The sequence below is a fragment of the Conger conger genome, chromosome 14 (genome assembly GCF_963514075.1).
Source record: "Conger conger chromosome 14, fConCon1.1, whole genome shotgun sequence".
Lineage (NCBI taxonomy): Eukaryota > Metazoa > Chordata > Actinopteri > Anguilliformes > Congridae > Conger > Conger conger.
Genome location: NC_083773.1, coordinates 30,633,176 through 30,648,721, shown reverse-complemented (window position 1 = coordinate 30,648,721; position 15,546 = coordinate 30,633,176). Strand labels below are relative to the sequence as shown.

At 46.5% G+C, this 15,546-nt stretch overlaps 2 protein-coding genes across 4 annotated transcripts in view; one reads left to right on the top strand and one right to left on the bottom strand.

The window, feature by feature from the left end:
• Positions 1–1,468, top strand: part of LOC133109712 (dynein regulatory complex subunit 2-like) — a 2,850-nt gene extending 1,382 nt beyond the window's left edge. Inside the window, exon 2 of the mRNA XM_061219220.1 lies at positions 312–1,468. Coding sequence (XP_061075204.1) covers positions 312–677 — 366 coding nt within the window. The 3' untranslated portion in view covers positions 678–1,468. The remainder of the gene's footprint in view (positions 1–311) is intronic.
• Positions 1,239–15,546, bottom strand: part of plxnb1b (plexin b1b) — an 87,413-nt gene continuing 73,105 nt past the window's right edge. For all 3 annotated transcript variants that reach the window (XM_061219217.1, XM_061219218.1, XM_061219219.1), the window contains 16 exons: positions 15,032–15,180; positions 13,984–14,084; positions 13,350–13,567; positions 12,092–12,270; positions 11,608–11,674; positions 11,342–11,488; positions 10,311–10,476; positions 8,418–8,521; positions 8,014–8,098; positions 7,429–7,595; positions 6,674–6,834; positions 6,236–6,383; positions 6,062–6,126; positions 5,767–5,842; positions 5,366–5,440; positions 1,239–4,887 (listed from right to left, as the gene is read on the bottom strand). In XM_061219217.1, the coding sequence (XP_061075201.1) occupies positions 4,783–4,887; positions 5,366–5,440; positions 5,767–5,842; positions 6,062–6,126; positions 6,236–6,383; positions 6,674–6,834; positions 7,429–7,595; positions 8,014–8,098; positions 8,418–8,521; positions 10,311–10,476; positions 11,342–11,488; positions 11,608–11,674; positions 12,092–12,270; positions 13,350–13,567; positions 13,984–14,084; positions 15,032–15,180 (2,013 nt within the window). In that variant the 3' untranslated portion in view covers positions 1,239–4,782. The remainder of the gene's footprint in view (positions 4,888–5,365; positions 5,441–5,766; positions 5,843–6,061; positions 6,127–6,235; positions 6,384–6,673; positions 6,835–7,428; positions 7,596–8,013; positions 8,099–8,417; positions 8,522–10,310; positions 10,477–11,341; positions 11,489–11,607; positions 11,675–12,091; positions 12,271–13,349; positions 13,568–13,983; positions 14,085–15,031; positions 15,181–15,546) is intronic.

Sequence of the window (15,546 nt, the reverse complement as noted above, 5' to 3'; positions counted from 1 at the left end):
CGTCTGGCAGTCGGAGGGTTGCCGGTTCGATCCCCCCGCCCAGGCTGTGTCGAAGTGTCCCTGAGCAAGACACCTAACTCCCAAATGCTCCTGACGAGCTGGTCGACGCCTTGCATGGCAGCCAATCGCCGTCGGTGTGTGAGAGTGTGTATGAACGGGTGAATGAGAAGCATCAGTTGTACAGCGCTTTGGATAAAGGCGCTATATAAATGCCTGCCATTTACCATATATAAATGCCTGCCATTTACACACACACACACACACACACACACACACACACACACACACACAATGAGCCCTCCTCTTTCCAGAACATTCAGGAGGTGGCTCCCCTGGAGAACGTCTGGCACCGCTACAACGTGGTCCTGAAGGAGTGCCTGTGCCTGAAGCAGGAGAAGGCGCGTCTGAGCCAGGAGAGCCGCCACCTGCACGCCCAGTACCGCAACTTCCTGGAGGACAACTCCGTGTCCCACGAGGCCCTGCAGCAGAGCAACCCCCTGCTCATGGTGACCAAGCTCCCGCTCCTGGGCCGGCCGGCGACCGCGCCCGGCGCCAGACGCTCCGTCGCCCAGCTCCAGAGCGCGGGCGCTGCGGCCGACGCCGGAGACCGCACGCACTGCATCGTGGGACGCCACGGCCGGACGCGTCACGCATCCCCCATGTCACGCGCGCTGTAGTGAAAGCAGGGCACCGCCAGGGCCTCCGCAGCAGGGCTGTGCAAGGTGGGAAAGGCCGGTGTGAATGCAGGACTCTGTTCCTCCCCAGCGCTAAAACACCCAATTAAACTCATCACATCTTCAGTCAAGGTTTGTGTTTTTAATCCCGCGTTTGCGCTGGTTAAGAACAAGTCTGCATTCGTAGCGGACCTTCTCGGATAGCATTCGGACACCCCTGCTCTGTAGTGCGGGAGATGAGAACTAATCTTTGGTCAATTTGGGATTTAACAGGACACCAGGAGACCAATGTTAACACTCATAACCGCTAAGAAAACCTTTAAGAACCAGTAACCTCGTCTCGTGCAGTATCCCCATTAATGTCCTAGGATTTTGGATTCAGTTTGTCTGGAGGAAAGACTGACCCCTAGTGTCCAGTAACAGCACTTCCCAGGAGTTCTCAGCCCAGTTGAGCAGCTTTGCTTTGAAATTGAAACAGCTTTGAACTGTTGCCGTTATACAAGATGCATGCACAATATGGGGAAGGAAGAAAGACAGGCAAATCAATAAAAAATACCTCTAATCTTTCATTTTCAGAACATTTTATTACATCACCGTCTGTAGGAAGTTTCCACTTTCTCTTAATAAACAGGTTAAGTAGCTACAAGTTGGCCTTATTAAATCATTATTTACAGTGATATTAACAGAGGAAAAAAATATTTAAAAAAACAAAACGAAAACAAAACTTGTGTCTCAGTGCTCCCTGCAGAGCCTGCTCTACACGATTGAATTTGTACAGCCTATCAATAATAAAGTTACTCTTATTCCCTCAAATTACCTTCATTCTCTATTATCATTATTCCTTTCATAGATATATACTACTATGTGGAAAAACATACAACAGTAAAAATTGTGCATTGAAAAAGACATTAGTCGAGCATGTAGGAGTGTGGCATGTTAACGTCTTTATGCTTATATTTTCATTTCTATTCGACACAGCACTCATTCATCACATTACAAGAGCCAGCACATACCAGAGTAAAAACCCTTCAGATTTCTCTGCTCAACTTGAACAGTCAGTAAATGGTAAACTAAGACTTATTTCTTCCCAAAGTACATTAGTAATTGTGAAGGTAAGTAGATTTGTAAGGTGTCTGTAACAGCGTACCTTTGACACTCAATGTGCACAAGCATTTTTTTGTTTGTTGTTTTTGTTTTTTAGGTCACTACACACAGAAGAGCCATTAGCAGCCCCTCAGACACAAACTGAAAAAGTGAAAGGAATGACATCACACAAATTACATGTACTTTATGCTGAGGAGGGGAGGAGATCCATATAAAATCCATCTTTATTTGCATATTCTCTTCTTTCAAGAATACCAGATCAGTTGTACCTTCCCAGTCATATGCAAATCTTCTCTTGGTATACAGCATTACCAGAGCACTGACATGTTGCTGTGAGATAGAAGGGTCGAATGAATAATGACTCAGTCCAGCACTAACCTTAATGGTGAACCTTTTGTATTTTGTGCAGTAAGATCCCTTATTCACAACTGCATTTAAGATTTTTCCACATTCTTGCAGTTTTCAAAAAATCGTGCATCTGAAACACCAGTGTCCATTTCTTTTTACACTTTTATGAAATTTTACACGATTAAATCAGTGTTCTTTAAAAGCACAAACGTAATAAATAGTGAGCTTGAAAGCATTGGTTTTTACAAAGGTTCCAATTACACTTATTTCTGTGAATACCTAATCATTGCATTTGTTTTCTTGTGCCACCTGGTGATCACAAGAGGAAGTGTAGCACAGTTGCTGCACAGCGCAGAACGAAATGATGCAACATACTGTCAGTACAAGCTTCAGCTTTGTGCACTACACTCGAGGAAACAAGGTCTTGGTAATTTCATCCATAATCTTTGCTCACACGACTACTCTTACAGCAGATATAGTATATACAGGGGAAAACCTTCCTATGTCACATATAAAAAAAAAAAATTACATTAAAACAATATCCAAAGATTGCGTTTCCTGGACTTGGACCCAATAAAAGGAATGTGGAAATGCAGGTAAATCCTGATAGCCTTTCATAACACAATCTTTAAAAAAAAATATCGATTCTTATTTAAAAAAAGTCCAACCACATAAACGGCACAGAAATAACTGAAAAGAAGGGAACTGAAAGTATATCATCATAGTTGTGCACAGGGTTAAAAATAGTTTTTTTTAGTACCCTCTAGTAAACTATATACCGTACGACATAAATTCAATTTCCAAGAACAGTGCTTTAGATCTTTCTCAGACTCAATGCCTGCCCGTACTGACACCAAAGCTTCTTTCACCCAAAGTGAGGATTCACTAGTCTATTGACAATTCCCCTCACACAGAATAGCATGCCACACTTGGAGAACCATTTCGTCATGCATGATTCAAATCGCTTGGTGTTCCGGACACATACACGGTACTCTCCACCTCTGGCTGAGCCTGGATCTCCGGCCGAGCGTACGGTATGTGCGGTCTGCATCTCTCTGGTCAATTGTACCGCATGTTCGGTTTGCAGCTCTCTGTTCGACTGTACCATGTGTGCTGTCTGCATCTCTCTGGTCAATTGTACCGTATGTTCGGTCTGCATCTCTGTTCGACTGTACCATGTGTGCTGTCTGCATCTCTCTGGTCAATTGTACCGTATGTTCGGTCTGCATCTCTCTGGTCGAGTATACCGTATATTCGGTTTGCATCTCTCTCTTCGACTGTACCGTGTGTGCGGTCTGCATCTCACTGGGCGAGTGTACCGTATGTTCGGTCTGGATCTCAAATCCAGCCCGCAGTCCCATTCATCTCTGCTCTTCCGTTACACGCGTTGGGTTTTAAATTCCGGTCTAGACGGATAGCCGGGTGCTTGTTACAGACTGTATGGCGGGAATGGGTAGAGGCCTCGCCGTTTAGCGGTTGAGTTTATTGGAGCAGTGCTCACACATCTTTGAATTCAGGCATGGCCTGATAAAGAAACCATGCGACTGCAAACCCTTAAGCCTTATTTTGTGGAAAGGGGATTTTCCTTCTGAGCCAATTTTTTTTGCAGATGTGACGAGCTTATCTGGGCTCACAGGAGCAAGGCTTTAACAGTGGATGGCAGCAGTAAGAGAAAAGACTTCATTACTTTGGGTGAAAAAAGTGTGTGAAGTGACACAGGAAAGATGAAGTTAACACATTTGAAGCACCTGCAGTGGACCATTATCGTAGACCTATCAAAACCATAAAGCGGTTGCAAGTTAGTGAGGACACTGATAGGAGATGGGAGATATTTACAGATAATGCCCTACATATACAGTCCTCAACTATATCAATTAAAATAACACAACGTGACTATAGTGGGTCAGTTTGTAAACCAGAAATGAACGGATTGAGGGTTTAGAATTCTCCCAGAAGAAATATAATTTTGCAAGGGGGGAAAACCCCCTCGCAAATTGAGCTTTTCCCGACCGAAGAATTTCCATGGATCGCATCAGTCTACTAGTTTCATCTTCGCGACTTTCCCAATCTGTTGCATGGAAAACCTGCTTCATGGGGGTGAATTCATGCAGTGGGCGTCTGGTAAGCAGGTGATGAGTTCCCCGTTTATCCTGTTCAGTCTCCACCCGCCTCAGCGCAGACATCCACAGCCTGCGCAACACGCCTCAGTTTGAGCTTGCGCACTGATGAGAATGAAGCGGCATTGCCAGAGTCTCCTGCAGTTTTCTTAGTACAGCTCAATAATGTATGCGGATACACATCTAATTGATCTAACACAGACATACAAGCGGAGAGACAGTAAAGAAAAACTGGATGGTAGAAATATCCCACTGGTGAAAAGGCAGGCTGTGGAGAGGCCCTGGGCCCCTGTGCCCCCAGAATGCACCTCTCCTGTGGTCTGACGAGCTGTAGAGAGGCCCCGGGCCCCTGTGCCCCCAGAACGCACCTCGCCCCCCTCCTGTGGTCTGATGAGCTGTGAAGAGGCCCCGGGCCCCTGTGCCCCCAGAACGCACCTTTCCCCTCCTGCGGTTTGAGGAGTGGACGCCCTGACTTTCCTTCCCGCTTCTCCCTCCCTCCCTCCGTCCCTCCGGCCCCGCCCCGCTCCGGTTTCGCGCTGTCATAGGTCGGTGACTTTGTTCTCCACGGCAGCGGCGACCTGCTGGAGCCGGTACCCCAGCTGCATCTTCTGAGCGGTGCAGTCCTCCTCCAGGGCAGTGATGATCTGGGAGACGCCGGACAGGTTTGTGATTTAAAGGTACAATAGGTCATTTCAAACCACAATCCCGCCCCTTCTCTGTAAACGCGCTGACATTGAAACGCCATTGGCTGTGGCAATTAGAACCAATTGTCAATCAATGAGATTGAATTATTGTAAAGTCATACAATGTTTTGGTACGGAGTGTCGGGCCATCAACTGTATATTTTGAAACCCGAATTTAAGGACTATAAACACAGGCAAAGGGTGAGTCAACATGTCAGTGAGCCTTTTTCAATGATAGGAACGGATTTACAATGGTCCTGTAACAATGTTTTAACACAGATCTTACCTATTGTACCTTTAAAGCGAGAAAATACACTTCAAGGAACTCCAAGAAACATATTCAATTGCACAGATTGATATTCTCTCACTATCACTGGAAGAGATTTCTCATTAGTCTACTACTGAAAGTGCAGTATATAGCGGAGAGGGTGAGACTCACCTGGTCATAGTATTTGTTGATGTATTTGTACAACTCATGCAGGGCCACAAGGTAATTCAGTTCTCCTGAGTAATTCTACAGGAAAAAAGGGAATGTTTAACACAATTTTAAATGTAAAATATATGGCCCTAAATGAGAAAATACTGTTTTTCAACAAATGCAACATTTTAAACTGCCAGTCATATCAACTCATTATAAAGTTAATATTTTAAGGGGAGAAGCTGCTATACTCTACTAGTTTGTTTACAGAGTATAGTGCACTAACACTGAGTTAGCATTAGGATTAGAATGGGTAAAACATTGGCAACATAATACTAAATACCTTTTGGCAAATAAAACGACACATAAATTGGGACGATGGATGTGAAAACATATCTTAAAGTCAAACTGAAAAAGCATACCCTGGACAGCTCTGCAAGGGCTGAGTTCATCTCCTGGTCACTGGCAGAAATGGTCTGTCTGATATCAGCATAGTACCTGCACAGAAAGAAAGAAACATTTCTTTATAAAAATGAACTCTGTTCTAAATCTACCGGCTGTTATCTGCCCCGGGCGCAGCGGACTGCCGTCTCACAGCTGACCCAGTGCCCATCAGCGCCCTCCCACTCTGCCCTCTGGCACATCCCATAGGCCCAGGTCGGGCCCTGACAGCTTGCTAATTGCCACCCAAAGCCCTGGCAGACTGCTTGCACTCACCTTTCCACCATCTGCTTGTAGCGAGGAATGTCTCGGGCGTAGAGCAGCTTGTTGATGGGGGAGTCCTGAGCACAGGGAGATAAATAATTAGGAGTAAAATATACGGCAGGGGGGAAAGGTATTGACCTCTCTGAACCCGCCTTCCCCTCCCAGCAGTCCGGCCGTCGCGCTCACCCTCCCCAGCTTGTGTTCGGCGATGGTGCAGGAGTCCATGAAGGTCTGGGCGATGACAGACAGGACGGCGTCCACGTTGTCCGAAGCCTGGACGTCGAAGATGAACTGCGGGTTCTTCACGATGTTGATCCAGAACCTCAGGGGCAGACTGTGAAACAAACAGAAAGGCCAACTGAAGGAGATGTGCTGGGTATTCGTGTGGCACAAAAACAAAGCCAACGTCTTTGTTTCCGCAGGTCTCCACAATGCCGAAGGAGATCTAACAATGCAGAACAATAAATACCAAAACTCTTCAAGTTCATCCAGGAGACCTAATGCAGAAAACAACCAAGCATTCACAGTGCTAAAGGAGATCCTGTATTTTGGGAAAACACAAAAACTCTTCACCACGCTAAAGGAGAGCTTACTCATCCTCTGGTGTGTTGGCGTTTTTCCTACCTGTTGGTTTTCCAGATGTGGATGGTCTCACTGTCTGAGATTCCGTGGTGCGCTGCCTGGTCATCCAGGAGATCGAAGAAGTATTTCACGGCGAGAGGGACCGGCCGGCTAGTGCTGAGGATCACCTGGAACAGGTCGTCTACAAACTTCTGCAGCGTACCCTGCACACATAAGCACATTACTCCATGAGTACATGCAACAGCAGCACTGACAACCAGTGGAGCCAATACAGTACAGCACTAGAAGGAATTATTTTACAACCATGGCAGCTAACATGGTTGACATCTTCCCCATTTAAACAATTGAAGATAAGAGCCCTGCTAGAGCAGTGTCCAACACTAATTGTGCAGGTACCTGGTCCCTGACGCTCATCTCTCAAACTGCGACCTATGACCTTCTTTCAGTGCAGTATGTCACATGAGGGGTTCCTAAATGCATATGATACCCCCAGCATTAAATAATTGCAAGGACCCCATTTCAAAGTGGTTAATGTTTGGCACTTTTATTAGAAACCCACTGTAGGTTGCAAAGAATTGGCAGTTTAACACACTAGTGATTGTGAGGAAGTACAAAAATGGTATAGTCTGAAGCAAAGCCTGAGTAATAGTATAATCTAACACTATAATCATATTGTCATAATGCTACAATAGAATTGTGTGTGCATCCTTTATATCAGAAGTTTAAAACATACATTATAGAAATATGGTAAACTAAGTAAATAAAAATGAAGAGGAATATAGTACGGTGATTTTGACCTTCATGGAGAGCAGGCGCGTGAGGTAGATTTCGGGGATGGCCTTGGCTCTCTCCCGTTCTCTCAGACTGCCCCGCCGGTGTTTGGGCAGCTCTGGCTCCTCGCTGGCCTTCACCAGGTGCCACAGCCTCACCCCGCCCTCGTCTGCGTCCTCCAGCATGGGCGTCTCTGCACCGCACACACACGCACACGCACAAACACAAACATAACCACACACGTCAGCGCACTAACCATCCTTCTTCAGCCGATAGGCCATTGGTTTAACAGATGTATAGATAGGCAGATGGACAAATATAGATAAGACAGATAGATACGACTGGCGACCATGTGTGTAAGTATGTTTTGTTAGAAAATGAAAGGTTTTAAAATGTGGAGATACTGACATCGGCAAGGGTGCCTCCCCAAACATCTCACACTCACACTCACACTCACACTCACACTCACACTCACACTCACACTCACACTCACATTCTGGTCTGTGGTTAGCCAGATCTATTGCACTATTGATAATATCATTTATGAACACACTTATGTTCTCTTGCGTCAGAAGCTAAATGAATGTAATGTGTAAGGGGGTGTAACTCACTCTCTCCTGCCACATAATCGTGGGTGTCATGGTGGATGTGTTTACTGTGCCGTGGCACCAGTGCCACCGTCGCCCCATCAGGAACCTGCCGGCCAATCACAGACAAGAGAGAAACATGAACAAGCAGAACCTGTTTTGTTAAATGAGAATGTTTTTTATTAAGATTTACGAATTTACTTAAAAACCTGTTGAATGTAACTATACTCAAACACTTATTGGTCAGTGGCCTAAAATAACAGAAAAAAGTTAATTTATAGGCCTGAACCTTTTCTGTTATTTCAGACCACTGACCAACAAGTGTTTGAGTTGAGATGTTATAGGGCACTTGAACACACCAGGACACAGATTAACAATCCCTAAATGTGTAGCAGCAGCCTCTTAGAAACAAAAAAAATAAACAGGACCTTGTAGTGCTGCATAGTGTTGAGTCGCTTCCACGTGCCCTGCACCACAGACGTCAAGTCCTCATCTGACAGGATCAGGTGACCTGCCACGCCCGACCGCCACTCTGAGCACCAGCACCAAACACCACAAGTCAAGAAAGAGGGGGAAAATGGCTCATATCTACAGGCATATGACAATAAAATGCAAAGAATGTCTTCTGTGTGACAGCATATCACATCCCCATATATACAGTGCATCCGGAAAGTATTCACAGTGCTTCACTTTTCCCACATTTTGTTATGTTACAGCCTTATTCCAAAATGGAAAAAAATCTTTTTTTTCCTCAAAATTCTACACACAACACCCCATAATGACAACATGAAAGAAGTTTTTTTTATTTTTTTATTTTTGCAAATTTATTAAAAATAAAAAACCTAAGAAATCACATGTACATAAGTATTCACAGCCTTTGCCATGAAGCTCAAAATCGAGCTCAGGTGCATCCTGTTTCCACTGATCAACCTTGAGATGTTTCTACAGCTTAACTGGAGTCCACCTGTGGTAAATTCAGTTGATTGGACATGATTTGGAAAGGCATACACCTGTTTACATAAGGTCCCACAGTTGACAGTGAATGTCGGAGCACAAACCAAGCATGAAGTCAAAGGAATTGTCTGTAGACCTCCGAGACAGGATTGTCTCGAGGCACAAATCTGGGGAAGGGTACAGAAACATTTCTGCTGCTTTGAAAGTCCCAATGAGCACACTGGTAAATGGAAGAAGTTCGGAACCACCAGGACTCTTCCTAGAGCTGGCCGCCCGTCTAAACTGAGCAATCGGGGGAGAAGGGCCTTAGTCAGGGAGGTGACCAAGAACCCGATGGTCACACTGTCAGAGCTCCAGAGTTCCTCTGTGGAGAGAGGAGAACCTTCCAGAAGGACAACCATCTCTGCAGCAATCCACCAATCAGGCCTGTATGGTAGAGTGGCCAGACGGAAGCCACTCCTTAGTAAAAGGCACATGGCAGCCCGCCTGGAGTTTGCCAAAAGGCACCTGAAGGACTCTCAAGACCATGAGAAACAAAATTCTCTGGTCTGATGAGACAAAGATTGAACTCTTTGGTGTGGATGCCAGGCATTATGTTTGGAGGAAACCAGGCACCGCTCATCGCCTGGCCAATACCATCCCTACAGTGAAGCATGGTGGTGGCAGCATCATGCTGTGGGGATGTTTTTCAGCGGCAGGAACTGGGAGACTAGTCAGGATTGAGGGAAAGATGAATGCAGCAATGTACAGAGACATCCTAGATGAAAACCTGCTCCAGAGCGCTCTTGACCTCAGACTGGGGTGACGGTTCATCTTTCAGCAGGACAACGACCCTAAGCACACAGCCAAGATATCAAAGGAGTGGCTTCAGGACAACTCTGTGAATGTCCTTGAGTGGCCCAGCCAGAGCCCAGACTTGAATCCGATTGAACATCTCTGGAGAGATCTGAAAATGGCTGTGCACCGACGCTCCCCGTCCAACCTGATGGAGCTTGAGAGGTGCTGCAAAGAGGAATGGGCGAAACTGCCCAAAGATAGGTGTGGCAAGCTTGTGGCATCATATTCAAAAAGACTTGAGGCTGTAATTGCTGCCAAAGGTGCATCAACAAAGTATTGAGCAAAGGCTGTGAATACTTATGTACATGTGATTTCTTAGTTATTTATTTTTAATAAATTTGCAAAAATTTCAAAAAAACTTCTTTCATGTTATCATTATGGGGTGTTGTGTGTGTTCCATTTTGGAATAAGGCTGTAACATAACAAAATGTGGGAAAAGTGAAGCGCTGTGAATACTTTTCGGATGCACTGTAAGTACGGTACAGGAGGAGGGGAAACAGACATTGAGATGGTGGAGGCAGGGAGCTCACCCAAGTCGAGGGAGTCCGTGTGTGGGCGGTGAGAGAAGGACGTGCCCTTGTACATCTGGTCCAGGATCTTCTCCTTCACCTGCGTGATGGTGTCGCAGTCCAGCACCTTGGCCGGGACAGGCTGGGCCTCGTTCCCCCCCCCGCCCTGGAACAGCACATTCAGCGTCTGGAGGAGGAAGCACACAGACTAACTTACCCCTGCCTGAGTGTGGGCGACATGGCTCAGGCAGTAAGAGCAGTCGTCTGGCAGTCGGAGAGTTGCTGGTTCGATCCCCCGCCCGGGCTGTGTCGAAGTGTCCCTGAGCAAGACACCTAACCCCCAAATGCTCCTGACGAGCTGGTCTTTCCCTTGCATGGCAGCCAATCGCCGTCAGTGTGTGTATGAATGGGTGAATGAGAAGCATCAATTGTACAGCGCTTTGGATAAAGGCGCTATATAAATGCCAACCATTTTCCCCCGCCGATTCTACGTACTGACCGGGCGGCTGGCACTGAACTCTCATCAGATAGCTCTGTCTCCCCGATTCATGCTGAAGTGTTCCAATTCTGATGCATAATAGTGTAGAGCAGGGATCATCAAATCAGGTCCTCAAATCCAGCCCTGGTTTTCTTTTCTCCCTGAATAGTGCTACTGGCTGGCCAGATGCGTCTTCACCCCTGACACCCAGCTAAAGGGAGGGTGAAGACCCAGCAGTTCTCAGCCCTTGAGCACCATAATTTAACCCTGATGCAGAGGCTTGAACAATAAACCTGTAGTTAGACAGCCAGCCTGGAGTGGACACAACTGGGATGATCTTGAACCGAGTGAGACGGAGGACATTTGTCAATGGCCAATGACCTCCTTAGAGGAGCCAGGGGCCTAAGAGGAGTCAGAGGGCAGAGTAAAGCGAGCGAGTGCAGACAGAGAGAGAGAGCGAGAGAGAGAGAGGGGGGGAGGGAGAGAGAGAGAGAGAGAGAGGGGGGGGGGGAGAGAGAGGGAGAGAGCTCTGAGAGAGTGAGTACAGAGAGCGCAGAGAGAGCGGGCATCTCACCAGCGTGCGGTACTCCACGTCCTCTCGGAGCAGGCGGTTGTCGTTCAGCGTGTACTTGGCCTTCCCCGTCACCGCGTCCACGGGGCCTTTGTCCACCTGGTGCTTTATGGCGCGAAACAGCATGTACAGGGACTCCCCCGCAGAGTCCTGAGGGCCGGGGAGAAACCAGGGCCGCCATTAAAGCACAGCCACGCCACAGAGCCTCAGAGGAGGGCAGCCATTTATTCCCAACGCATGCGCTTCCCCTTTTACACGCACTAACTCACCCGGAGGAAGGCGTACAGGCAGATGGACATCCAGTTGGTCAGGAGTTTCTCCACCACCGTCTCAGTTCTGGGACAGGGACAGTGAGCGGTCACATGATGGCACAATCGCAACACACAATCCAAAAACTCACAAAACCATCTACCCCATATAATATGAATTACTACAAAGGCTAACCCAAAAACTACAACTAAAAAAAGCTATCCAATAAAACCATCACTACAATAATACATTCCAGGGCTAAGCATACAACTGCAACTACTATGAATATATTACAACCATTTCTACAGCTAGCATTTTATTGTGTTACTATAACCACTACAATTGGTAATACAACAGCCAACAGTTTCTTGCATTACTTCTAAAAACTATTATTACTATTAATTCTTTATACTAATTCTTTATACTATACATTTACAGACCCCCCCCCGGGGGAGAGCTGCCACCCCTCAGTGTTGAGCAGCCACGGCACCGCACTGTTCTCACCTGCGGAGCATGAGTTTGGGGTTCTTGGCGACGTACTGCTCCACCAGGTCGTTGAGCAGGGTCTTGAGGATGTCGGTGAAGTACTCCAGCTTGCCGTGCAGGGCCACGGTGAGCAGAGAGGCCACGTACGCCCGGTCCCTGGGGGAGAAGGTCCGCTGGCTCTCCAGGGTGTGGATGAACTGGGACAGGAGGCAGGCACACGCAGAGAGAGGACCGTTAATGGCATAACACCAGAGTGTCATGTCAGCCTGTTTGCTCCCCCCCACCCCCCCCCTCCGGTCTGCCAGGACAGACACTAATGGGAAAATGGCTGTTTTCTGCTCTATTTATATACAACCCACGTGATTATATTCCTTTGAAGAATAAATTACAGTTTTCAAAATTTGTTTCAATACTATTAAAACTACAGACATAAAAATCTTTAAAATGACTGTTGGAAGTTTTGCAATGCATATGTAATTCCCTCCGAAGGGCATGAAAATTATTAAACATTATTTCCAATAATACACTCTGCAACTGCCTTAATTTCCCTTCCCAATATCAGACAGAACTAATGTTTTTTTGGAAAACAGACTAAATAACTTTAGTGAAGTTGCTGTGTTGGCCCCTAACTTTAAAGGAAGTGAAACCACCCATATCAGGGTGTGTAAAAATGCAACGCAGCGTTAAGTCAGTAACATTTACAAATTGTATTTATATACCCAGCATAACCCAGTGCAATGTCATTGCATGCCATATATTATTAACTGGACAAATGTGCTAAATATGGAGCCTCCTCTCATCTTTGCCTTGCTATTTGTGAACATGCAGTACACACAGAAAGTCATTTTGTTGCCTTTGTGAAATCGCCAGCACGGCAAGTTTTCGTAGGGCAACTGAGGGTGGCAATTACAGGCTGTTTTTTATCTAGATGTTTGCGATGTCCTTACTGCACACTCATCCTATGGGCCAACAAATACAAGCATCTGCTTTATCCTGCTTATTCTCCTCTATTCTATTTAACGGATTCTGATCCTTCCAACAGATTCTTTCCATCTTTTTGTAAAGCGCACTGGGATGTTCACAAGGACTTGCTTTGAATAATTAAATTGTTTTTATAGATCAATAAACATCCTTTCATCCAAAGAGCACCTAGTCCTACCAAATGACACAAACGAAAGGCTCATGAGCATCGTTACACCTTCACGCGCCCCTGGGTTTACCCTGGCCTTCCCCCCTCGCAGTTAGCGGTGGCAGCGGGTGAGAGGAGCGCCCTCACCTTGGTGAGGAAGAGCTTGCTGTTGAGCAGGTTGGACAGCTGCACCAGGCCCTGCTCCACCGTCTGCCTCCGGCACTCCTGCACGTCCAGGTCCCGGCGCAGCGGCGACTCCCGGTGGCCGGGGAAGAAGATGCGCTCGGCGTACATGCGGTAGTCCAGGAAGGGGATGCCGGAGCCCACCAGGTCGCTGGACATGTCCATCATCTCCGTCATCAGGTCTGCGGAGAGACAACACGGGGGGTGGGGGTGGGGGGGTGGTTACCGTGGAAATAAACGGTGCAGGCTTTGCCGGGTGGAATTACAGCAGCAGAACTGCCATGGTAAAAGAACAGTTGTAGGTTCAAAGCCCAGCTGGGTCGCAGTTATATCACCCATGAGTAAAGGTGTGGAGCCTTAATGGCTGCAGTGAACTATCCTGCAGTATAAATACACAGTAGTAAAAATAAGTTGCAACTAGGGGCATCCGTTAAGCAAATAAATAATTCAGTGCAGTGCCTGCAATAAAACCAGAACTGTCTAGTATGCTCTGAGGTTATATGAAGATAGATTGTTGGGTTTTTGCCAATTATACATATCCACGTGCAGAGCAATAAAGAGAATATTTAGGAGTTATTGGAGAAGTGAGGCCACTCACCGGTGAACTCCTTTTTGCAGCGGTCTCTTACGCTGGTCTCCAGGTTCTCCAGCTGAATCTGAACCTTCTTGTAGTCCCTCAGGGCCTGCTTGCTCTTCCTCCTGCCAAAGCCACACGGCCCGGTCCCACCCAGGGGGAAATGTGCATAAGCCAACCACAACCACGGCCCAAAGCAGGCTTTCAGCAAACAGCGCTTTGCTTAGAATGCTTCTCCTCACAGAACGTAAAAACAGTGAATGAACGGGCCAAAAATGACCAACTGAACCTAACAACACATTGCTGAGAGTTTTGAGAAAGCCAAAGCCAATCTTTTTTTCTTGTTGTTCACATGTCCCTGAAACTGTGTTTGAGGGTTTATGAAAGGCTGGATGTCCTGTTTTAATCCCTGATGTCTACTATGGGGGAAAAACTGGAATATTATACGGATTAAAATACTGGGAACAAACACTGACTGATCCGTGCTGGTTCTGTACTAACGTCATGTCAGCATTGACCATCATAAATGTTCAACTGTAAAGTTTGATTGTTGAAATGCATTCTATACGTGACATTAAAAATGCTTTGGTCCTCTGTTAGTCACAGAGCCCTGTGCACAAATAATACCCTTAATATTAAAGGAACGCAAAAACCACTGGAAAACACCCCACACCTCTTACATTCATAGCCAAATTTAGGATATACGATCAGAGAGGCCATCACAGCATAATGACCGGTAAGCAAACATGGAGAAGAATTTAACTTAATTTAACTGAATTAACCACTAATGGACACAGCTTTGACTGTGCTGGCCAGCCCTACGGAGCATAATGCTGTGATATAATTTGCAGAAATAATATTACAGTTGAAAAGATCCAAAATCTTTGCCCCGTGACCAAATTTAGTAAGTTAATGGGCATTGATTTTTTTACAGTACTGGGTTTTACATGAAAGGGCTTTTTACTGTGGAAAACCTCCTGGACACTACTTATTAAATCCAGACCCATTGGGAGAGGAAGTTAAGAATCAAAGAGAGAATATAACTCAAAGCAGCAGGAATACTTGGGCGCACCTGTATATGAGCACGATTATGAGCACGATCAGGGCCACAATGGACGCCCCCACCCCAACGCCGATCTGGGCCTCCAGAGGGAAGGTGGACTGGCTCAGGGTGTCATACTGCACCTTGCCCAGCGAGAAGTTCAGGTTGCCCATCTGGACCTGCCCAGGGAGAGAGAGGCAGAACTCAGTCATACATCAAGAGCCTTCAGCATAGTGGTTCGTCCTATTAGGGCCCTGTTCTAGTGCGTGGAGAGACCCAAGGCCTGGTCTGGAATCCTGACCGAGGCTGTGCTGACTGTGGCTGACTGTGGCATGGAAACATGAGGTTTCGGGTCCAGCTGCTTTGCAGTTACATGAAGTGTATTGTCTTGGTTGAGACCGTAAACTCAGTGCCCTCTAAACTGCACACAAAGTGTCTTCTCCCGTTTGACGACTGTGTAAGCCTAACTTGTGAACTGCGGTGTGATAAGTAGCAGAGGCTGTTTGTCCAGAGTGTTGGTTACACCAGGGAGAGCTGATAAAAAT